This window comes from Pipistrellus hanaki, assembly GCF_964339955.1.
Source record: "Pipistrellus hanaki genome assembly, chromosome: 6".
Taxonomy (NCBI): Eukaryota; Metazoa; Chordata; class Mammalia; order Chiroptera; family Vespertilionidae; genus Pipistrellus; species Pipistrellus hanaki.
This window is the reverse complement of record NC_140508.1, coordinates 65,871,301-65,896,139: the sequence shown is the minus strand read 5'-3', so window position 1 is coordinate 65,896,139 and position 24,839 is coordinate 65,871,301. Positions and strand designations below refer to the sequence as shown.

Here is a 24,839-nt window from a genome sequence, read left to right as displayed (position 1 = left end):
ACTGCAGCCACAGAACCCTCCCGTCCTCAGCCTCGACGAAGGTGCATCGGAGCGGAGAAGACGGGAGTCCGGACGGACCAGGCACAAGAAGTGAGGGAGGAGACAGGCCGCCGGGGCATGGGCAGGACTGCCTCGAGCTGGCAGAATAGGAGCCAGAGGGTAAGACTTGTCTCTGACCAGGGAACTCAGAGACATAAAATAGTGGCAAGTGGCTTGGGATGAAATGGAAGAGACGTCGTCTATGACCCTAACTCTCATCTTTTTTTTTTTTTTTTTTAATTTTTTATTGTTTAAAGTATTACATGAATCTCCTTTCCCCCCCATTGACCTCTCCCCGGCCACTCGCACCCCCAGCACATGCCCTCACCCCCCTACTGTCTGTGTCCATTGGTTATGCTCATACGCATGCATACAAGTCCTTTGGTTGATGTCTTACCCCCCGCACCCCCCTTAATTCTGCCTTCCCTCATAGGCTGGACAGTCCGTTTGAGGCTTCATCTCTGGTTCTGTTTTTTGTCCATCGTTTTGTGGTGTTCATTATATTCCACAAATGCCTACCTCTCATCTTTTAAAGCTGGAAATCAATGAGCAATTTCTAAAGATAAAGCCCAGCTGAAACCGGTTTGGCTCAATGGATAGAGCGTCGGCTTGGGGACCAAAGGTCCCGGGTTCGATTCCAGTCAAGGGCATGTACCTTGGTTTCGGGCATATCCCCAGTAGGGGGTGTGCAAGAGGCAGCTGATCGATGACTCTCTCTCTCATCGATGTTTCTAACTCTCTCTCTCTCTCTCTCCCTTCCTCTCTGTACAAAATCAATAAAATATATTAAAAAAAATAAAAATAAAAAAAAAATAAAGCCCAGAACCAGAGTGTAGGGAAGGACATTATTTACAAGTAAGCAGGTGAGTTCCACATGCATCGCACACAGCAATGAGGCTGGGACTGGGCCTCTATTCTCCCCGTACGGCTTATTTCCTCGGATTCTATGCACATAATGCCTTAGTCACATTTTTCAACTTAAGAGACAACAGGCCCGTGCCCACCCCAGGGAAGCTCAGACCCCCTACTAAACCTCTCTCCCTTCCAACTAGACTCCTCCCTCCTTTCGCCATCCTGGTACCAGACGCCTAGGAAGAGCTCAGAACCCCAGTGTTCTACTGAGCCCACTGCCCTCCACAAGATTTCACCTGCATCGTCCCTGACAGCAAGGCTGGCAGAAGCTCAGTCGTATGCCTCAACCTTCTGCAAAAAGTCCAGTGCTACACACCCTCCAGAATCTAAAGTAGAATTGGGGGGGGGGGGGGGGGGCTTCCCCTCCCCCTCCCTGGGGATTATGCTCTGCCCCAAACCCACCTGGGCCAAACCTACCAGAGCTTCCACCAGCATCTACCAGAGCGTCCTGCCTCCTCTCTCCTACAGGTTACTTAATTCATATAAAACAGAAACCGGTTTGGCTCAGTGGATAGAGCATCAGCCTGCGGACTGAAAGGTCCCAGGTTCAATTCCGGTCAAGGGCATGTACCTTGGTTGCGGGCACATCCCCAGTGGGGAGTGTGCAGGAGGCAGCTGATCAGTGTTTCTCATCTGATGCTTCTAACTATCTCTCTCCCTTCCTCTCTGTAAAAAATCAATAAAATATATTAAAACAAAACAAACAAAAAAACAATCTTCTTCCCACCCCCGTGGGTTGTGTGCTTTAGGTTAGAGTCAGCCAGCGATGGCCCAGATCCAGCCCAAGGACCATTTTTCCAAATAGTTTCACTGGAGCGTGGCCATCCTCTCTGACGGACATATTATCTGTGTCTGCTTTCACCCCGCAGGGGCCCAGGTGGCCCTAAGTTTCACAGCGTTTGCTGACCGCTGGGCTAGGATACACCTCATTCGCCTCCGAATTGGAATCCGATGCAGCTCCCAACCACAGTCCTGTCAACAACCCGGCCTATTCCAGCAGATTCCACACACCACGACATCGGTCATTTCCCATCAGCCTTGTGGATCCCACCACCTGGCTGCTGCACAACCTGCACAGCGCCCCCTGTCCGAAACAGCGTTTGTCCAGCATGGGCCTTTCTCACACCACCTGCACAACTGGACACACCCACAGCCCGCCTACATACCTCTTAGTTCATGTTTTTAGTTCAAACTCATGTCTAAACTGAAATAAAACGGACGCTTTTATAGCACCACCCCAGGCAGAAAGTCATTGACACTTGCCCATGCGTAAAAGGCAACTCTTACACAAACACAGTGAAAAGCAAATTGTAGTATTAACTTGTTAGGTGGGCACCATGCTGCTCAGGTGCAAAGCCTGCTCTCTCTGTTAGAAAGGGGACTAGAAAATATCAAAAGCAAAAGCCATTTCCGCGCCAAATGCATCTGTTCTCAGAGATTCTGTCAGGAATCGGCGGGGGGGGGGGGGGGGGGGGGGGGCCCCGACTAACTTTTTCAATAGGTGGTTCACTTGCATTCAATGCCAAGTTCATATTCTCCCTAAAATCCGCTCATGCCATACTAGCAGTGAATATCATTGCATCCTCCAAGCACTTCACATGCAAAAGTGACATAAAAATTTGTGAATCATCTAGCAGAGAGAAAGGTCTTGGAGCTGAAAAACCTTGGATGAAGCAGAATTGTCCTCAGTGAAGAAGATACCTTCTTAGAACCCTTATGGAATGACCCCAATACAGGACAGAGACTCTTTGGGCCAGAAAGAAGGACAGCTCAAATCTCACAGAAGAGAAGAACCAAAATTCAGTCTTGGAAAATCTCCCAACACAGCCTGCCAGTTTATTTATTCCTAAGAAGAACAATTTTTTTACAGCAAGATCATCCGCCTAAAATTATTCTTCATTTCCCACAAGGCTCGAGTGCCCTCACCCACCGAACACAGGTGCTGGGAACTAAGTCCCCCTCGGTGTCGTTTATTGTGGTCACTTCCCGGGGGGCAGAAGGACAGCCCCACCCCCAAAGCACATCATCGCCTCCCCGCCCAGGGCCACAGCGGAACCCCCTGTCCAGGTGACATCTCATGTGGCTCCCCAATAAGTAAATACAGAGGGTCCTCAAACTACGCTGTTTTGTTCAGCGTCCCTTCATGACAACACGGATGAGAGGCCGCAGCTTAACTGCTTGCACCCATTGGCCTACAGGAAAACCAGTCCCGTCACACATGGTTTCCCTTCCAGCTGCCCAACCATCGGCAGCACTGAGCGAGGACTTACTGTTCGGGCAAACGCGGACCACGTCAGAGGTGTCTGGACTCCCTCACCCCCACTCACCCGCCCAGGGCACCCCCAAGGATCCCTAAGGATCCACGGTCGTCTGAAATCCAATAACCCTTCGAATTCTCTCTAAGGAAATGGCTTCCCCTTGCCCGACCCACCAGGGGGCAACGTACCAGAGCCTTGGTTGGAGCCTAAGAGAATGGAGGAGGGCGTCTCCCTGGAGCCAGAAAGGTCGAGGGTCTAGAAATACAAAGAGAGAGAGATGGACTCGCGGCACTGGGGCCAATGGAGCCCCCAGGGGAGTCCAGGGGTCCTGGGGGGCTGGCGCTCCTTTCTGCCCCAAGGCACCTCTGTGCCCTCTGTCCGGTGGCACAGGCAGCAGAGGCAGGTCAGCGGGGGTGGCCCCCTCCCTGTGCGCTGTCCCCAGGCCCCACAGGCTGGACCACAGCCCCGGGGCGGCCCTGACTCAACCCTCAGCCTCAGCTCCCAGGACACTCGCCGCCTCCGCACCTCCACTCGCTGGCCTGCCAGCCCTCCGCGTCCTGGCCTCTCCAACGAGGAAGCCTGTTCCTCCCAAACGGTGTGCGTTCACTTTGCTCTCACACTAACCTCTAACCAGGAATATCACTGAAATCAACGGGCTCTGACTGACGGGATAATGACCTCTCTCTCCTCACACACACTGAAATACAGGCATGACGACCAAACATGCAGAACGTTACCCACACGCCACTAACATCCCGTTGACAGACAGCCCGTCGGACACTCCACTCGCTGCGGGAGGGAGATGCAGCCTTCCCTGCCCGCCCGCAGCCACGAGGCCCAGGGGACCATGGGGAGCTAAGGAGCTCGGCACACCAGCCGCAGCCCAGGGCCCGGGCCCTGGTGGCTCGTGGCTGCAGACCGGGCAGAGCAGACTCCACACGCCCAGCCCCTCAGAAGGTTCCACCAGACAACGCTGTTCTAAACTCGCACCAATGTCACCTTGGACTCCATAACCCCTGCGCCTGCCCGGTGCCCGCCGGGGAGAGGCGGCCTAAGGCCCATCCCCACCCGCAGCCTGACTGCCCACCTGGAAGACGGACAGATCTACGGCCACGGGTGGGTGCGTGTCCGGGTGGCAGGCCCAGGGACAGGAACTGAGACTCCACCGCCCAGCGGATGGGCGTCGCCGGCGATGGCGTGCGGGACTCACCGAGCCGCTGTCCTTGCTTTTCTCGGCAGCCGTCTCCTTCTCTTTCGAGGCGCTGGCGGTGTCGGAAGGGGCTGCCGGCGTGCTGGCGGAGGAGCCCTGGGAGGACTTGTTGGGTGTTTCAGTGTTCGACTCAGAGTCTCCTTCCTGCTGCGGGGCTGTAGCTGCGGGAGAAGGGGAGAGCCGCGTGAACTGAGTGCCATGGCCTCCGGACCTGCAGGGACCACAGCTCCGCACACGGGGGCGCCACGGCTCCGCACGTTGACCCACCCCCCAACACACTGACCACCCCCCGAGGCGGCCAGCCCCACCCCGTTTTCCAGAAGCTGGAATCCAGACGTGGAAATAAATGACTGTTTATAGTCATTTGTATTTTCCTAAATGATTCTGGAGACAAAAGCGTGTTCGCAGAATGAAACGAAGGCCCAAAGGAGGAGCCAGCTACTGCTCACCTAGAATCACAAGCTCCCTAAGTTCTAGTTTCAGAACTAGCTCAGCCCCATGCACTTCTTCCTTCTGAGGCGGCGGGGAAACCCCCGAGAAAGACAACATGATGGTGAGAGGCCCGGAGCCTCAGGGGACAGAAGACACCCGGACACCTGGAAAACCGGGGGTCTGAGAATTTTGGGAGGGTGGACATTATGATGCCGCCAAGAAAGGAAAGGAAAGGAAAGCAGAAGGGTGCTGTGGCGACTCGTAACAACGCAAGGGGGTCTTCAAACACATCCCAGAACCTAGGAGATCCGAAGTCACTATCAGAAGACATTTCCCTGAAGAAGGTTAAAGGGCACAGCAGTGTACAGTTCAAACTCGTCTTTTTAAAAGTAACAATTTTTAACGGAAGATATTGAAGGTGCTTCTCAAACCTGGCCTTATGCTGTCACCTTTGAAAATCCTGCCCATCTACACACACACTACCTTGTCATATTATTTATGACTTCTACATTTAAATACTTAAAATTCTAAGCTAATAGGATTTCGAATTCTAAGCTAATAGGATTTGCCATAAATAAAAGCTAGCTGTATACATTGTTTTTAAAATAGAATTAATCCATTCTAGCGGGACAGTGTCTCCTGCCGGAGGCTCCTGGGCCGAAACACGTGTGCCACGTGCTAGAAAGAGATGACAAGACGCCCAGTTCCACACCCAGACCGTCTCCTTCACGCCGGCCCTGGAATCCTGATGATGGAAAGCCCCGAGACCCGGCTTCCTGGCCAGCAGGCCTCCTCCACTTCGGTGTCACTGACAGATACCGACCACCCTGTGCCCCATCCCTGGCCCCTGCCTTCTAGACACCAGTATCCACCCCTCCACTACGCCCAGATGTCTGCATCACTGCCCATGCCGTGGGAGACAGGACACGGAAATGGCTCCCATTGGGAAGCACTGCACCTCACATGAAACTGAACTCCTCTGGGCTGGTATCACAAGCCCCACACTCCAGCAAACGTCAGAGTCTGAGGCTCCAAACACCTGCTCCTGCGGTCTCTGCTGTGTGTGTGTGTGTGTGTGTGTGTAGGGGACCGTGTGTGTGACTGTCAGACGGACAAGGGGCTGGGCAAGGCCCCCCACTGGGTCAGCCTCCCCTGTGCCCCGTGGGAGCTGGGCTGGGCCGTGGCCGCACCTGACTGGGTGCAGGACTTCATGTGCTCGGGCCAGTGGGCCTGCTGGCAGGGGTAGTCGCAGTAGCTGGTGTTCCAGCAGCAGTAGAAAATGGCCTCCTTCTTGCAGTTGGCGCACCACTGCTTCTTCTTGGTCTCGTCCACCGCCTGCTGCTTCTCCTGCTCCAGCTGCTTCTTCACCTCACCGATGAGCCGGTCCCGCTCCTGCTCCAGGCTCTGCCGCATCTCCGCCATGGTCAGCTCTGGCGGAGGAGGGGAGAGGACCTGGCCTCAGTGCCTGTCCCTGGGCCCGGACAGGGGCTGTTCAGACCAGATCTGATGCAAACCCCGGCTCGGAGGTAGCCCTGCTTTTATCCCCGGGTCCTTCCGGGGGGCCTCTCCAGGAGCCAGCCCCCCCCCCCCGGAGTGGGAGGGCCCCTGGTGCACATGTGACTCAATTCACACCTGGCCCGACTCCAGAGGTTCAGGGTCGTTCCCGTCCCCGGCCCCGCTCGGTGCAGACCCCTCCCCAGGCCTCACCCAGGTTGTGTTTCATCTCGGAGAGCTCCTGCTGGTGCAGCCACTGAAGCTTCTCGATCTCAATCCTCAGCCTGCGAATCTGCAATGGCAGAGAGGGGCTTACAGGGCGGGCCTGGGAGCCGCTCACCAACGGGGCCCAGGAGCCCTTGCCCTGGCTGTCAGGTCAACGTCACATGGTGGATGGAGAGCAGGCAGCCGGGATCTCAGCTGCTCTCCTCCCGGCTCCAGCCCACAGAGGCCAGTGCTTAACCCAAATGCACAAGAAACTGGTTCAGAAAACTAAACATCCAGGTGAGTCCCTCCTCTTTCCCAGGGCCTCTCCTAAGCCCTCCAGTCACACTGTGTCTGCCGCAGGCCCCTCACGGCGCCTTCCTGAAGACCCTCCCTCCGCCGCCGGGCGCCAGGCTGAGCCAGCCCGGCCCTCACCGGTCAGTGATGTGGCCTGGGATTCCCAAGCTTCTCCATGTCCCTCTCCGTGACCTCCAGAAATCCTGCCACTCGTCCTCCCACCCGCTGCCCGTTCTGCGCCTGGCTCGAAGGGAATTGGCCTCAGAGAGAAGTTGTGGAGGCTGCTTTTTGTAAGGGGTCACCTTGTCAGTGGGCGTTTTAGCTTTTCACGACTGGGTTCCCCAGGCTCGGGACACACGCTCTTAGACAACAAGGATCTCTTGTATAAAAAGACCAAGGATAGAGCGTTGGTTTGCGGACTGAAGGGTCCCAGGTTCGATTCTGGTCAAGGGCATGTACCTTGGTTGTGGGCGCATCCCCCGTAGGGGGTGTGCAGGAAGCAGCTGGTCGATGTTTCCCTCTCATCAATGTTTCTAGCTCTCCATCCCTCTCCTTTCCTCTTTGTGAAAAATCAATAAAATATGATATATATATTTTAAAAAGACCAAGGAGCCAATCCTACATGGAGCACAAGGATCTGGTTCCCAGTTTCACCAGTGGGTTAACTCAGGCTCCGGTTGGGGCGGTTTTATGAAAAATGAACTGATCACACACAGCATCAGCCTTCCGGCTCAATGAGAAATACCCTCCCCAACTACTCCCATCAGCTGAGCACGCCCGGCGACCAGGCCAGCCCCTGAGGGAGTTCCAGAGAAGCTTCTCCATGGCGCCGTCCCACAGCGGCCCACAGACACGCGTAGCGGGGAGGGAGTTCGCCGCCGACTCTGACCTCGGCTATGGTGCTCCCGGTAGTGTTTTTGGAAAGGTCATTGTATATCTCTGTCATCGTTCCTTTGATGGCATCCATCATCTGAAAGACAGAGAGAGGAACCATTCAGACAACCCCTCCCCGAGGCTCTTCTAGATGGCACACCTCTGAACCCCGCCCGTGTGAAGCAGCGGGTCTCACCTGGGGGCTCGGGGTCCGAGGGAGGGGAGGGGGGCAGGAGTGCCACTGGCATCTCATGGGTGGAATCCAGAGGCGCCCTAAACACTGACAGTGCACAGAACAGCCCCCACATCAGAGTTAAGCCAGTCCAAATGCCACTGGTGCCGAGGTAAGAAACCCTGAGGTGAACCAGGGTCGGGATCCCCTCACGTTCTCTGTCCCGCACGCCAGGACAAGCTCACAGCCATAAAGCCGGTTTCTATAGCCGCCACGCCATGGCCCCCGGGGGCATTGGAGTAGCCAGCACAGGGGTTCAAGGGAGGGATGTTTGGTTTTGTTGCTGTTGTTATTTAATTCTTTCTCTTTAAAAAACAAAACCATTTTTATTGAGATACTAGAGTCCCAATGCATTAAAATTCATGCAAGAGTAAGCCTTCCTTCTCGCGGCTGCCATCACCGGATTCCATCCAGCACCGGGACCGGGCTGCCTCCCTCCTCTGGCCGCCAGCAGGCACCTGGGACCCGGCTGGCTTTCCTTGGGCCACCAGCAGGCACCCAGGACCCGGCTGGCTTTCCTTGGGCCGCCTGCAGGCACCCAGGACCCGGCTGGCTTTCCTTGGGCCGCCTGCAGGCACCCAGGACCCGGGCTGGCTTCCCTCCGGCACTGGCTTCGTCAGGAAGGATGTCCGGAAGGTCGTTCGGCTGTTTGGTCTAATTACCATATTAGCTCTTTATGATGTAGGATCATTGATAAACCCTATATTTCACCCATTTACAGTGTATAATTCAGTGGCTGTCAGCAATATTCAGAGTTCTACATTTATCACCACAATCAATGTTAGAACCTTTTCGTTACCCTAAAAAGAAACTCCGCTCCCTTTTAACCTTCAAACTCCCCCTCACATCCCAAGATGCTCACACACACACACACACACACACACACCCCCCAGCTCCCGACAACCACTCCTGCTCCCTATCCATTCAGATCAGCTCGCTCCAGGGAGTCCTTCGATGTGAAATTACTCAGCATGTGCTCCTCGGGCACCCGCCTCCTGGACGGAGCATACTCTCCTCAAGGTTTATCTGCTCCCAAAGGTGCATCCGCACTCCGTGCCTTTTTACGGCCAATAATATAGTCCATTAGCTGGTTTTTTGTTTTTTTGTGTGTTTTTTTCAATATATTTCTGTTGATTTTTTACAGAGAGCAAGGGAGAAGGGTAGAGGGCTAGAAACATTGATGATAGAGAAACATTAATCAGCTGCCTCCTGCACACCACTCACTGGGGATGTGCCCAAAACCAAGGTACATGCCCTTGACCGGATTCGAACCCAGGACCCTTCAGTCCGCAGGCTGACGCTCTATCCACTGAGCCAAACCAGTTTCAGCTGGTTTGTTATTTTAACGCCTTTGATGAGGGCATTGCCTTTCCACTTTGTGTAACTGTCGGACTCGTGAGGGCATCAGCGAGTGTGTGACATCAGCTCAGGGCCACACGGCAGGTCCTCAGAAAGCTGAGGACCAAGTGTGTCTGCAGGGTGAATTCCTCCCCTCCCTCCACGCGCTGACAGGCCCCTCCAGCATCGCAGGGAGAGAGTGGACAGAAGAACAAAGTAGGTCTCAGCCTGGCCTGGCTGCTGCCGAGTCTCCCCTGTGTTTTGCAGCTTCGACGCAGGACCAAGAGCACCCTGGGACCTAATGCCCGGGATCTGAACCCACCTCTACCTCTTACCTCCCAGCCTCAGTTTCCCCACGTAGAACACAAGGATAATAACAGTGTGTGTCGCCATCGTGTCCCCCCACTCCCCCTCGCAGAGTGAGCACGAGGATTACCGTATTTTCCGGCGTATAAGACGACTTTTGAAACGAAAAAAAGTCAACCGAAAATGGGGGGGGGGGGGGGGGGGCGTCTTATACGCCGAGTATATCCCGAAAAACGTCTCCATATGCCGCTAAACGAATTTTCCAACTCGATCCCGCGCCAATCACTGCAAGGCTACTCGGACCGCCTCTCTAACTCAGCCAATCCAAGCAGGCTTTTTATGCATGCAAATTATACATGTTCTGTACCCGAAGCTACACTGTGTTCTAGTAAAAAGCCTGCTCAGATTGGCCAGAGTCAGAGAGGCGGTCTATTAAAAAAAGAACTGGTGTTGCCTCGGAAGTGAGGGGTAGTCTTATACAGCGAATATAGGCCTACACCTATGTTTTAACTGTAAAATTAGGGGGTCGTCTTATACGCCCAGTAGTCTATATGCCGGAAAATACGGTAAACAAGAAAGCCACGTGCAGGCTGGGGTTCGGCCCCTGCCACACAGAGGGGGTGTTCATAAAGAAATACCCGTCTATCTGGTTTCCACAGAAAAATAAATCCCCGTGAGCACGTGACTGCGAAAATCCTGCCAACCCCCAGAACAGTAACCCCAACTTGACCCCCAAACGGGGCGCTCCCCGCCGGCTACAGGCCACGCTGGGACGCTGCCAGCAAAAACACGGCTTTCCGCAGCTCCACGGTCCATCGCCATGCACGGCCCCTACCCCACTGCACGTCCACGCCGGCCTAACGCAGGAAAACGAAACTGCCTTGCACGAGAACTTCAGAACACGGGCGAAATCCAATCCCTCCCGGCCGCCACGGTCACATTCCATTCTAAAGAAATCACGGACCCGTGGACGGACTTTCACTCTCACTTCCACACACAGCCAAGAACGGCCCGCGCATCGAGGGCGCCCTTCTGCCAAAACACACAGAGCTGGGGCTTCAGCTCGGGGTCACCCCGGAGGCTCCAAAAACATGTCCCCGCGTCCATTTTCTTAACAGCAAGGAAAACTGCCATCAGAAAGCTCACGCCTCAATGTTGCTGTAAGAGTGGAGTGAAAGGGGAGGCAGAAGGGAACACAGAACTGGCCATGGGAGCCCTGGCTGGTGTGGCTCAATGGGTGAGCGCCATCCCATGCACCAAAAAGGTTCAAGGCCCGGTCAGGGCACATGCCCAGGTTTCGGGCTCAATCCCTAAAAGGGCGAGTGCAGGAAGCAGCCAATGGACTCACTGGTGTTTCCCTCTCTCCCTTTCCCTTCCTCCACTCTCTAAAATCAATCAAAACTTTTTTTTTTTTTTTTTTTTTTTTTTTAATGGTTGCAGGAGCCGTGAATACTGGCTCCGTGAGAACCACTAGCCAAACCCAGGCCTCAGTTTTCTCATCTGTAATCAGACAGCTTGGACCAAATCCATGGAAGGCGATACACGTGTGAATTGCAAGAAGGTCATGGGTGTCATGCCTGTGACATGCTACGTGAGATGGAAACTTCCATCCAGCTCCCAGACTCTCCCTCCCTGGCTTTGGTGGAGCTCACTGCCATGTTGGGAAGGCCCACACAGCAAGGGTGGCTTCCAGGCCACAGCCAGCTGGGAACTGAGGGGGGAAAGGGGACCCTTCCCTGTAAAACTTTCAGGCGAAACCCTGACCCTCGGAGACACCTGACTGCAGGAAGCCAGCGGCCTGAAGAAGGGCCGGTGAGCCCGACCCAGACAGACAGGCAAGAAGCCTGTGAGAGCTGCGTGGTCTGTCATAAAGCCACAGGTAACACACAATTCCCCGACAGAGGAATTTCTTTAGACAAACGACAAAAACTCTCTGGTAAAAAGTTTTGTCTATGTTTCATGCCATCAGAAAAAAAAAAGATCTCCTACCTTTCACACAATATCACAGCAACTCTTTATCATAAATAAGACTTCAAGAAACAGCCGTTCTTAACTATTTCCACCCGTTCTCTCTATCAACGTAATAGTTTACTCATCAGTAACTCACTCACTTACTCTTAAAGAGTAAATTCTTGTATCCGCCTACTTAGCAACTTACTGAGTCGTCAGATGAATACTCACTAACTGCTGTTGACCGTTCCTGAGAGTGCCATACCCACGATGAGGAGTTAGGGAACCACAGGCACCCAGTCAGCAGCTCGGCACCAACCACCTACTGTGCGCCCGACCCTGTGGGGCTGTCACTCCGATGGTAGTTCTCACCACCGAGTGGTCTACGGGAATGGGCCTGCGAATCACGCCAAGCACACGCACAGGTCGCCGAGACTCCACGTTTCATTTCCCGGTTCAACAAGAGCGTAAGAGCACGTGGCAAATCGAGAGAGAAAAGAACACACCTCTCGGAGAGAACACCCCCATGGGAATCCCGCCCGCCACACCACACACGAGGACCACGCCCCGGGGACGGGCCAGTCCCCTGAGAGAGGGCATTCCTCCCCAGGCCTCCTGGATCCTGGAAAGACCTAGGTGTGGGCATCAGACCTTGCATGCCTCCCATTTTGGGTTCCATGTGGCTTCTAAATGCAAAACAAACCAACCCCAAGTTTGCTGTTGACTGAAATTGTTCCTGCACTTAAGGAAAACCTGTCCTTCATGAGCAACTCAATTCTAAGGGTAATTCTGATCTTGGCCATCGTCTTCCTGTGAGGTAGACTTTAAAGTTTAGACTCTGAGCCCTCTCGGAGTAAGCTTTAGTCTCCTCTACCTTTCTCTGTGTAGGTCCAACTTCAGAACCACGGGGAAGAATTCGGTCCTGGAGCTCCTCAGCAAAAATGAGATCTGCCCCCCTAAACAGCCCCCGATAGCTGGGAGGTCATGACCCCAACAGCACCCATCAGGAAGCGGGTCCTGGGCGCGCCCGCCACCCGTTGCCCTGGCACTCACTTTGCTAGTGTACTTGGCGATGTCCGCGGCGACGTCGGCAGAGGCGGTGGCGATGGGGAGGTCTGCGCTGATTACGGAGGCCAGAGTGCTCGTGCCCCCCGAGCTGGTGACCAGGGGTGACGACTGAGTGCTGGTCACCAGGGTGATGGTGGAGGTGGACGGGCTCTGGGTGATCTCCTTCTGCTGGACGGCTGGGGAGACAAAGGGACCCGGTCAGCCCCGGCAGCAGGACGGCCCGTCCCCACGTGCAGCCGTGGTGAGGGCGGGAAACTGACCGACGCCCTGCGTGTGAGCTCTTCCTTCTCAGGGGACCGGGGCGCTCCCCTGAACCAAACTCCAGCCAGGCTGCCCCACGCCTTCCTGACTGATCCTCCAACGTGGTCTCTAAAGACTCCAACAAACCTCACGTGGCCTCCAACAGCCACAGGCAGCATCCCCAGGGTGACCCCGCCTCCCGGAGAAATCGCAAGGCCACCCAAATACACGGCTGTTCCAGCCCAAACACTAACCATGAGGCACCTGGCTCCCAGCTCCCTCGCTCTGACTGGGATCGGCCAGCAAATGCAGGTGGTTTCACATGGACCAGCCCCACCTCCCCCTTTTGTAAGATTTCACTTCCCTGACTCTATTATAGAGTCCCCACTTGGCCCCCCCGTTGCTAGTCCCTCATCCTCCTTTTAAATCAAAAGTTGACCTCAGCTCACAATGGACTGCTTTCCCTACTGCAGCGGGACACTGCTGGTTAAATCCTGTCCCTCCCACGTCAACCGTTGTCCAGCTTTGTTGGTCTCTGACACAAGACACCATGGTCACTGAGAACCACACCACTGGGCCTTCTTCTTGCCTCAGCTCAGAGTGCTCCTGGGGTCCGAAGGCAGGAGCCTGGGACCGGCCATCCCCATCTCAGAACCCTATCAACTCGTTAAACAGCGAGATCAAACCAGCTGCACCCCAACTTGGCCTGTGCAATCTTCCCGTGTTCCTGCTCCCCGGTTTTTGAAGGGTTTCTATTGGGGGCGCAATGCAAGATCTGGCTGGCTGCCTTTTAACGTCCAGGCTAAGAATCCTACTAGCCTGGCCGGTGCGGCTCAGGTGGTTGGAGCGTCATCCTGTACTCCAGAAGATCGCAGGTTCGATCCCTGGTCAGAGCATGAGCAACGTCTCTCACAACGATGTTCCTCTCTCTCTCCCTCACTTCCTCTCTAAGGTCAATTTAAGAGAGAGAGAGAGAGAGAGAGAGAGAGAGGGAGAGAGGGACTCAAAAAAAGAGCCCTAATCACTAGGGTGCACTCACTACACAAGAGTTTCCGTGAAGGAGCCCGACCTTCGAGGGTCTATGCAGGTGCCCCACGGAATAGGACCTATGCCAGTGCTCACAGAAGCTGAGCCAACGGGCATCCACACGAAAGTGCTTTGCTGCCCCTTTGTCAGCTCCAGATGGAGCCCCCTGCGTGGCTGGAGGAGATTTTTGTTCTGCACCTTCAGCAACCGGTTCCTGATGCTGGCTCTGCCTGTGGAGGTGGCTAACTCCTCCCCACTAAGGTAGCCTTGGCTACCACCTTCTCCCTGCACTCTTTCTAAAATAACGCCCAAAGGTTCACGACAGGCGTGCACGGGAAACGCACACGGCGGTAGGCATCGCAGCGCTGCCCCCGGGATCCGCCCGGAAGCGCCCGGCACACCCACCGGGGAGCGCTAGGCAGCAGTCTCAAAGGATACGGGGGCGCTGTGTGTACGGACACGGACAGGCCTCCAAAACATGCTGATGGTGAAAAACAATGGTACCACTTCACGTTGTAAAAAAAAAGAAAAAGAAAAAAAAGGAGGAGGAAAAAAAAAGTCGTGTTGTCATGAAGAGCCATATATATGTATAAATATATATGCACACATGCATAAAAATACCCTACGGTTCGCGGTGGCCGCTGAGAACGGGAGAAGCATAAAGCGAAAGGTCAGTGGATCGGGAATGGAGGCCCGGGTAAACATCCTGCCCCTCTTTAAGGAGACTATGAACACGGATCGTTTGCAAAACAAACCAAAAAAAAAAAAACTTTTTGAAATAAAAGTAAAAAAATCGAGTTGCGAAAGGACTTTTAAAAAAGAATGCCAAGTGGAATGTGTGCGGCCGTGGGGACACGGCGGCCAGGAAACAGAGGGGGACGGAGAAAAAATAAACCATAGTTTCTGTGTGGGGTCTCCTGCGCACGTGGCACAGAGGGCCGGGGTGCCAGGAGAGCAGAAGGGGAGCGCGGTACCTTTCACAGCCTGTCTGGTCTGATATCGCGTCCCCTGGGAAGACTGAGGCTGCTGCTGGCTGTGCTGCTGGCTGTGCTGCTGCTGCCGCTGCATCTTCTGCATGTGCCACTTTTGAGAGGACGTTTGAAACTTACTTGATGAGTTCCACACGACCCGCTGCACGACCGGGGCAGTCTCCTTCGGTAAGAGCGGCCTCTGCTTTTTCACCGGGCTTCCCGTGATGGCGGTGGTGGCGGTGGCGGTGGCGGTGGCAGCCGGGGCCGTGACCGTGGACGTGGTGCTGGTGGTGGCCGGGACCCCAGCGGCGGGCGTTTGGGAGGACGAGCGGGTGAGGACCGGCGTTTCGGGGGGAGACGGGCTGCCTCCCGTGGCGGACAGCAGTGGAGCTTTAGCTACGACAAGAGCCACTGCATGGGAACAATCGAGAGTGGGTTTGAGTCAGGTGTGCTGGCACGGTCTCCACACCAGCCAGTTCTCAGGGAAACCACCGAAGGCCAGAAACGACCAACACATTCAGTCTGTGCTTAGGAGGCATGTTCTCACCATATCTACTCAGCGCCTCAGCCTCTTGTTGGAGACACATGTATCAGGCCCCGGGGGGACACAGGTGACCCAGGCCCTGCCCTCAAGATCCCGTCAGCTCCTGGACTGGTCTTGTTTTCCAAAGTTAGACCTGAGTAAGCACTTGAGAAAGACCCAGCCAAACTGAATTCAGAGACTGAGATGAACCCTGGGCTAGGCACACAGGGGCCTGGGAGAGCCAGGTGGCTGCCCATTGGCCGAAGCCTGCACAATATTAAGTCGTTCTGCAATGAAGGCGTCATCTCTCCCGAGTCCCTCTAGGACAGAGTCTCAGCATGGTGGACCCCAACACCAAACACTAACAGGATGCCCTGCTGCCGGCAGCAGCCACTGCTGGTCCAGTCCACACAGCAGCATGTGAGCACTGCCGAGACCGGGCAGTGGTTCTCACCTGCGGCAGAGTTTGCCTCCAGAGGGCACCTGGCAATGCCAAGCCGCTTTGAATGGCCTCAACCGGGCAGGTGCTCCAGTGGGGAGAAGCCAGGGATGCTGCTCAACACCCCGCTGTACAGGACAAAGCGCTGCGCAGCACAATATGTCAGCAATGCCGCTAGACTTCTAGTGCCCCAAGGAGTGCTCACCATCCTGGCACCACCTACCCACATGGTGTGAGTTCTGTAAGAAAACGCACTTTGAGATGCCTGGGCCGCATGAGGGGAAGGAAGGGAGGCTAGACTTACCAAGACCTTCAAAGGGAACACTCCTAACAATTTCAATCTTGTCAAATGTCTAAATGTTGACAAATACTTCGGGGAAAATGAAAAAAAATATGCCAGGGAAGAAGTGGCTTAGGCCAGTGGTCAACTGAGCCAAATATCAACAGTACAACGACTGAAATTTCTTTTGGGAGCCAAAATTTTTAAACGTGAACTTCTTCTCACGCCACTTCTTCAAAGTAGACTCGCCCAGGCTGTGGTATTTTGTGGAAGAGCCACACTCAAGGAGCCAAAGAGCCGCATGTGGCTCGCGAGCCGCAGTTTGCCGACCACGGGCTGAGGCTAAAAATAACTTGACTACCAAGAGCAACTTATTTTCTGAGAGACGTTTCTCAACTCAAAACTCAACGCAAAAATCATCCGTGCGGAGTTCTGAGCAGGTGAGGGGTGGGCAGGCCCAGCTTGAGTCCTGGTCCTACCGGATAACCAGAGAGGTGACCGGGAGCCAACCCCAGCGCCGCTCGGTCTCCTGGGCTGGCACCAGAGGGTCACACAGCTTCTGGTCACACAGAGGAAGGATGGCATTCCAAAACAAGCCAAGAAACCGGAAACGGGCATCGTCACTTACCGTCCGGCTTGGGAGATGGTTCTTTGGATTCCTTCTTATTTTTGCGACCCTCCCGCCCAGAATGGTCTTCTCCCAAATCTATGACCAGTTCGCTCTCTGAGTCAGAGTCCAGGCCCAAGTGGACCGTGGGGGAGTCCGTCTCATCTTTCCCCTTCATCTTGTCCTTCGTGGGGAGAGGCGAGGGTTTGGCTTTCTCCGAGAAGTCCTTCCCGGGCGGGGGGCTCGCCCTGTCCTTGGCGGAGCCCGGCTCCGCCTTCTCGCCGGGCGGCGACAGGCTCTTCAGCTCCTCTTTGACCTCCACCGGGCTGGCCAGCTTGGGCTTGGCTTTGACGGCAGGCAGCTCTTTGTCCACCTGGGTGGCCTCTTTGTCTTCCACGTCTTCCGGCTCGTTCTTGGACTTCTGCTCGTCATCACTGATGTACTCACTGTCGCTGCTGTCCGACTTCTCCGAATCCTCCGAGTCGCTGTGCTCGACGGCCGTATAGACGTCTTCCGAGATTTCATTTATGCCTAAATTTAAAAAACAGAACAAAAAAACAACCCAGCCTGTGGCGTGGTCACACATAGAGCAGGACCAAGAAAACACGCAAACATGCCCCACGGCAAACGCTGGAAATAAAGGAAGAAAACATTTCAGCCGAAACCGGTTTGGCTCAGTGGGTAGAGTGTCGGCCTTCGGAATGAAAGGTCCCAGGTTCGATTCCGGTCAAGGGCATGTGCCTTGGTTGTGGGCACACCCCAGTAGGGGGTGTGCAAGAGGCAGCTGATCGATGATTCTCTCTCATCGATGTTTCTAACTCTATCCCTCTCTCTTCCTCTCTGTAAAAAATCAATAAAATATATTTTAAAAAACAAACAAAAAACAGCCGGAACCGGTTTGGCTCAGTGGATAGAGCGTCAGCCTGCATGCAGACTGAAGGGTCCCGGGTTCGATTCCAGTCAAGGGCATGTACCTTGGTTGCGGGCACATCCCCAGTAGGGGATATGCAAGAGGCAGCTGATTGATGTTTCTCTCTCATCAATGTTTCTAACTCTCTATCCTCTCTGTAAAAAATCAATAAAAAAAACATTGAAGAAAAAAAAAAAAGCAGCCAGGATCCAACTGTGACTTCTCCTGGGTGACATCCCCACAAATGATGGCGACAATGATGATGATGAACGAAAACCACAGACATACCTAGTTGTGCTTTGCAACTCTCTATGGTCTTGTCCAGGTTGAGCTGGAACCGGCTGCGGATCTGCCGCTTGGGAGAGATGAGTGGGACGGGGGCGGCCTGCTGCTGGACAGACTCGCTCAGCTGCTTCAGATCCATCTCGGCCTTGCTCCGATCTGGAAGAGACCGCCACGCCCTCATCAGACCGGGCCTCACAGGGGCGAACACACAACTCCCGGGATGCCGCTTCCTTCTCGCAAGCAGCGAGTTTTAGAACGCGGGAGGGAAAAGTCCTGAAACGTTTCTGTCATTTGTCCCAGAAGGATCATCGGCTCCATGACATGGGAGATAACAGCCCAAGAAAACACTGGGCAGGTTTACTCCGTGTGTAGAACGCACCGTCCCGGCCAGATGGCTGTCAGTGGGACTCCGCACCGTTAGGGAATCTCCAATGCCAAAGGTTAGTCAAACGCTCCATCTCAATATTGGCAGATTCAGTGACACGAGTCTGGCCAGACTGTGCTCTGAACGCAAGCCCACATCAGAGAGACCTGGCATCCAAGAGAGGCCGAGCCCCTCCGAGAACACCCCGATAACGGGGAGCCGGGGCTCCTCATTTATCACAGAAGCTTCATTCTTCACTCTTCCCCAACCTAATCTGGAACGCACATCAGCAAGGCAGAGAAAACGAGAAAAAGAGCCAGCCTGCCAGCCAGCCTGCCTGCTATAGCTCCCTCTGGCTCACAGCATCGGAGGAAAGGGAAACAGATTAGCCCTGGATTAAATGTCTTCTCCCTCAGGTAAGGAGAGTCCAAGCTCCTCACCCTCGTCCCAGGCAAAGGCCTCTGACTGCTGACAACTCAACTCAGGCCGAGGTCCAGCCCCCACCCCCCTCTGCCATGGGCTCTTTAAGGGAGCAACTGGAGCAGATTCCATGAGTTTGCATTTCTTTCTTTTAATGCAAATGATTTTGCCGTTAGTATTCTTTGATAAGTCTTTTTCTTTTTTTAAGATTTTTTATTGATTTTGAGAGGGAGGACGGGAGAGGGTGAGAGAGAGAAACACCGATGTGAGAGGAAACATCCATCAGCTGCTTCCTCCATACCCCCTACCAGGGATCAAGCCACAACGTGGGAAAGTGCCCTGAACAGGAATCAAACCCACAACCTTTCGGTGCACAGGACAATGCCCAATGAACTGAGCCACACAGGCCAAGGCACGTTTGCATTTCTGGAATTCCTTCCCTGCCTCCTCAGCTGCCTCCTCTAGCGTCCGGGAGACGTAAGAAGGGGACGAAATGAAGGTGACGCCAAAACCGGTTTGGCTCAGTGGGTAGAGCTTCGGCCTGTGGACTGAAAGGTCCCAGGTTCGATTCTGGTCAAGGGCATGTACAATACATTGGTTGTGGGCACATCCCCAATAGGGGATGTGCAAGAGGCAGCTGATCGATGTCTCTCTCTCATCGATGTTTTTAACTCTCTATAAAAACTCAATAAAAATATATATTAAAAAAAAAAAAGTTAACAGTCTCAAAAAATAAAAAAAATGAAGGTGACCACAAAGGCCCAGACGGGAGCTTTGCAGGCGGAGCATCATCGCTCACCCTGCCTGCCACCCTCGAACCAACCCCAAGCTGAGAACGTGGGCCTATGCCCTCCCCGGACTGATCCCAGAAGCTGTCAGAAAGCACGTGGCCTCGAGTCAGGGACACAGAGTAGCTACCACTGAGCCTGTTTGCACCGGCTCACAGCTCACAGCCCGACTTCCCTTCCTCTCCCTGCTACACCCACCCAAAGGCCCCCCTGCCGCCCCGGCTGGGAAGAGGCCCAGGACACAGTGAGAGCTGGGCCACAGGGCTGTGCGAAACCTTCCCTCTCTCCCTTCGAGTTTGTTCCGTTTTCCAATCTGAATCACAAACCTTCTCCTTCGCTCAGGAATAGGCCACGTCCCCGCACCGCACGCTCATACTCCTTCCTTAAAGTGACCACAGGTGGCCTGCCCAGTGCCCCACCCCGCACACGCACAGGTGGCCAGAGCAACAGATTGCTCAAGACTTGATTTTATCACCACAACGAGGCCGCCCTGGGATTAGGACGGCCCTTTTCCCAAAACCACACTCGGAGCGGGCTGCCAGGGAGATTCCAAGCGTGATAGCATCCTTGTCATTTACAACAGACACGTGTGTGCATGCGTGTTGTGTGCGCGCGCTGACCAGGGCCTCTGCAGAGAGCCGGCAGCACTGGGACTGGGGACGCTCACAGGTGTGAATGCACAGCCACTTTGGAGGGAAAGAATTTACTGCAGAAACACCTTACAGAGACAAGACAGAGGGAAGCAGTGATCAAATAGCAAGAAGGAGAAGGCGGAGGAGGAGGACCAGGGTAAAACGAGAAAAACAGACATAAATAGGATGTAAGGACTCAACATTTAAGCTCCAACCTTGACAGCAAAAGAAAGAATATGAGGTCTGCCTGATCATTTCTGTTCTCCGACAGGAGGATGCGTATTGGATTCCAGAGGGAAAAGGCGGCCCTTTCAAGCATAAGTAAGAAAAGAAGTATCTCACAGAAACACTGCGAGGTGGGGTGGGAGGACGGATGGTCCTCAGTGTCCTCAGGAACATTCTCGTACAGTTCGAGTCCATGGAGCAGTTACAGAAAACACGCTTACTATGCCCGGGGGCCAGCAAACCTGTTCTGTAAAGGGCCGGGAGTACACTGTACGGACCACACAATACAGGATTTAGTGCAAAAGCGGAAAGAAACAATATGTGAACAAATGAGCATGGCTGTGTTCCAATAAAACTTCATTTAAAAAGCAGGTGATGTGCCATCCCCTGTATGGGTCCCCGGGACTGCTAACCTGGCTGCACATAGGTATTACCTGTAGAGCTTAAAAAAAAAAAAAAATCCAACACCTTGGCCACCATCCCCAGAGACTGGCCTGGGGTACAGGCTGGGCACTGGCCTTTTAAAAGTGCCCTGGGTGATGCTGTGGCACCTAAGGTTGAGAACCCTGTATAAGACCACTGTGAGTGGAGAAAACTCCTCATGATCAGCCTGAACCCCGGCGTGTCTGTGCTGACACACAGAACCACGCTTCCAAACCTTAGGGTTCACAGGAAGAAACCTGCACCTCATAATCGCGAGGAATGAAGAGGCAAAGGGCCACGTAAGATAAGGCTGCCCGGGTCAGGATGCTACTGGAATGTTCATTCTGACAAGAAACAGCCAAAGCCAGGGGCTGGGATCGGGTTTAGCAGATGTGGTGATGTTCCTGAAGCTCTCAGCGGCACCTGCCTCTCCTCCACGGGCAGAGGAGACGGGCTGCTCTCTCACTCAGCTCCCAGTCGAGCCTTTCCACCCTGCCCTTCCACATCGGGAGAATCTTCCGAGTCTGCCCCGGCTGCCAACATTTTGAACTTCCCAGCTGATATGAAGACAGCTCAGACTACAAATGGGAACCGTGATTTAAAAACAAAACGAAACAAAAAAACCCACACTAGAGAAAGAGGCACGACCTTACATTTCTGGAGGGAGCACAGATCACAAGAGCCCCTTTAGGGGGCAATTGGCTGTCTGGACAGCCAGACGTCAGCTGCACGTGGCCTCTGACCCGGGTTCCACTTCTGGGAACTCATCCTGTGGATACACACTGCCGTGTGGACAGCTGTTACCATCAGCAGAGAGAGAGAGAGAGAGAGAAAGAGAAACATCCTAGATGCCATGAGTAAGGGCCTGGATAAGGAAGGCACAGCTCACCTGGAAATGCACTAAACGCAGCTGCTGAAATGGGTGTGTGTGTGTGTGTGTGTGTGTGTGTGTGTGTCTCTGTGCATTGCTATGGGCGACCCACCCACTTACTGAGGACGGCACAATGGATAGCGCCTCCAGCACTGGTGTGGGGGAGAAAGGAGGAAACGGAGCGAAGATATGAATAACCTGTGTCTGTGGGGCTTCTCAATGCTGGTGCTCAGACATCCGGGCTGGACAGGTCTTCATTGGGGGCAGCGGCAGCGGCAGGCTGCCCTGTGCATTATAGGATGTTTAGCAGCAACCCCAACCTCCACCCCCAGGTGCCAGTCAAGGCACGTGCAGGAGGCAACAAGTCGGTGTCTCTCTCACATGGATGTTCCTATTTACCCCCCTCCCTCCCTCCTTTCCTCCCTTTCTGAAAAGCAATGGGAAAAAATGTCCTCATATAAGGATTAATCAAACCACAACAAAACCAGTAAGCTTTTAAAAAGAGAAATATATCCACTTCTTTTTCAGTTTAAAAAAAAGCAAAAAAAAAAAAAAAACTTCATTCAAAAGCTGCTGGGAGACTATCCCGGATGGCCTTCCAGGAGCCACAAGATGGCAGCTCCTTCGGGGACGATGCTCAGACAGGAGCCGCCAGCAGATGGTCTCCTGGCCGTCAAAGCCTCGCAGCCATCTTCCTCGCTGCACTCACTGCCAAACACAAGCCAAGCCCACCTCTGGGAAGCCAGGCCCCAGCTCTGCAGCTGGCTCTCCAAAGGCCTGGCTGCCAAGGCCCTGCTTCGTGGGAAAGAGAAAGGACTCCGACAGCCACTGGGAGGGACAGGCAGGCAGGAACGCTCCATTGCTCAGTCAGCACCCACACCCAGGCACCGGGCACCCTCCATGGGGGAGCAGCAAAGCACTTCTGTCACCCCCAGGCCCAGGGTCTGCTGGGTGTGTCCAGCCCCAAGCAGAACCCTCTGTGAGATAAGAGGAGGTGATAATTAGCAGGCCGGGCCAGCCGGAATGCAGACAAGGATCAGGGCCTCCTCTCTCCTGGTCTCACCAGTCCCCCTGACTTATGACGACGAGGTAAGCCACAGGAGGGCCCTGACAAGCCTCCAGGGTTCCCACGACTACTGGTTTGGAGCTGAGAGGAGAGGCGGCGTGTCAGCAGCAGCAGAGGGCAGTCTGCATCAAGCTTCCCCTCCTCCATGCACAGAAAGTAACTGTGAGAACCAAAACCGGTTTGGCTCAGTGGTAGAGCGTCGGTCTGCGGACTGAAAGGTCCCAGGCTGGATTCCAGTCAAGGGCATGTACATCGGTTGTGAGCACATCCCCAGTAAAGGGTGTGCAAGAGGCAGCTGGTCGATGTTTCTCTCTCATCGACGTTTCTAGCTATCTCTCTCCCTTCCTCTCTGTAAGAAATCAATAAAGTATATTTAAAAAAAAAAAAAAAGAAAGTAACTGTGAGAGTCATCAAGCACCCACAGGTGACCCTGGGCTGGTTTCCATATTTTTAATTGTTTGTATTTGGCCCAAGTAGAGATATTTTCATTTTTTTATGAAATTGATGCCACATTTTTAAAACTAGGAGAACTCACACACAAAAAGAACCACGATTTCTGCTTTTCTGAAAATTCAGAATCTGACAACACAGGTTCAGGTGGCGGGAGCTGCTCCCTTTAAAAAGGCCCCTGTCCTCTGGGTGATGCTCCGTTCTAAATCACCTCTACCCCGGCCCCTCTCACATGGAAGTCAGCACAGGGCCCCATCTCGAGGCATTTCAGTTCCGTATCCGGGTGAAACGCTCAGTTACAGCCAAACGGGCCTGAGCCTGAGGGCCCAGCTTCACCTTGAACCACGTGTGGCCCTGGGTGGGCAACTTCCTTCCCCTGAGCCTTCTGGGAAATGGGGCTATCACCTCCTACCTTGATGGCTGTTGCCATTTCTGAGTAGTTTTCATTTGCAGAGAGTCAAGTTCATGTGTGGGGGGATACTGTTCCGAGTCCTAACACCGGCAGACGTGTGTCACCACCACCACACACAGAATGCGGGACAATGCCATCTGCCACTGACTCCCTGAGATCAAACCGTCCCCAGCCCCCACCCCCGGCAACCACCGATCTGTCTGCCGCCATCACTATAACCTTGCCTTTCTCGGTCTAATTTAATTAAATATTTTGTTAGATATAACGATGTCATCATTACCCCTGGCACTTCTGTCTGCTCATAGTAATCACATGAATGACAGACATAATGAAACACCGTACAGCTTTCATCCCCTCCCTGCGATGCTGGAAAGCATCTAGCATCCCCTTCCACTTCCCCATTTCTCTATCCAACCATGACTTTTCACAGGTCCCTCTCTGATCCTCTTCCCTAAAACGCCCCCATTCCCAATGCTTCCCTTCGGGGACACATGAGGCACGGGTCCCCGAACGGGAAGGACTGTGGAGCTCCCACACGGGAGGGGGGGGGCCTGGTTCGGCTGTGCCCGCCCCCAAACGCCAGGCGGGAAGCAGCCGAGCCCTCCCCGGTGGTTCAGGCCGCACCGAGAGCCCCACGGGGCCAGGAGGACGCCCACGGCCCGCCTGGGCCAGGGAAGGCGCTGTGCCTGCCACGCACGGCTGGCAAAGAGGAAGCGTGACCGTGAGAACGCCTCCACACGGCAATGCTTTTCGGGGCGCGGAGGTGGGCGGAAGCATGAGAAAGCAAACCACACTGCTGGGCACGGTGACTGTTCCCCAAGGCAGCAAAAGGGTGGCCTTTTGTCCAAGGGAGCAATTTCCACCCGTGAATCTGAACGGGAGCCCCTCCGTCCCCCCGACTGGTCAGTCACATCGGGTGGCACTGACGGTGGCCGGGTGCACAGGGCCCTGGCCTCCACGGGGCACAGGCTTGACCCGGCCCCGCCACCTTCGGGATCTGCCATCCCCGGTGCCCAAAGCCACCGCTCCAGACCCGTTTCTCCTTCTGAAAAGGCCACTGCGGGAAGAGATGCCCCGGGAGGCACTGACCCCGCAGGCTCTGTAGTCTCGCCGAATATCCTCCGAAAGCCCTGTCCTCGACGCCCCGGGACCACACACACAGGCAGCTCGTCCACGCCCCTGTCCCCCTCCTGTGACCTGTCTCCACCCGCCCTTTACAACCTAGACCGGGGTCTTCATCTCAGCACTACCGCCGCTGGGACGAGAAAATTCCCTTCTGGGGGCTTAGGGGGTG

At 54.4% G+C, this 24,839-nt stretch overlaps 1 protein-coding gene across 31 annotated transcripts in view; it reads right to left on the bottom strand.

Annotated features, from left to right (window-relative positions):
• ZMYND8 (zinc finger MYND-type containing 8) overlaps positions 1-24,839 on the bottom strand; it is a 103,809-nt gene that overhangs the window by 4,347 nt on the left and 74,623 nt on the right. For 22 of the 31 annotated variants that reach the window (XM_084887481.1, XM_084887483.1, XM_084887460.1 and 19 more), the window contains 8 exons: positions 17,898-18,050; positions 16,721-17,230; positions 14,854-15,261; positions 12,599-12,789; positions 7,736-7,816; positions 6,559-6,637; positions 6,042-6,281; positions 4,420-4,580 (listed from right to left, as the gene is read on the bottom strand). In XM_084887481.1, the coding sequence (XP_084743607.1) occupies positions 4,420-4,580; positions 6,042-6,281; positions 6,559-6,637; positions 7,736-7,816; positions 12,599-12,789; positions 14,854-15,261; positions 16,721-17,230; positions 17,898-18,050 (1,823 nt within the window). Of the gene's footprint in view, positions 1-3,383; positions 3,465-4,419; positions 4,581-6,041; positions 6,282-6,558; positions 6,638-7,735; positions 7,817-12,598; positions 12,790-14,853; positions 15,262-16,720; positions 17,231-17,897; positions 18,051-24,839 lie in introns of all 31 variants that reach the window. The other 9 variants (XM_084887456.1, XM_084887478.1, XM_084887458.1 and 6 more) reach the window with 4 other exon arrangements.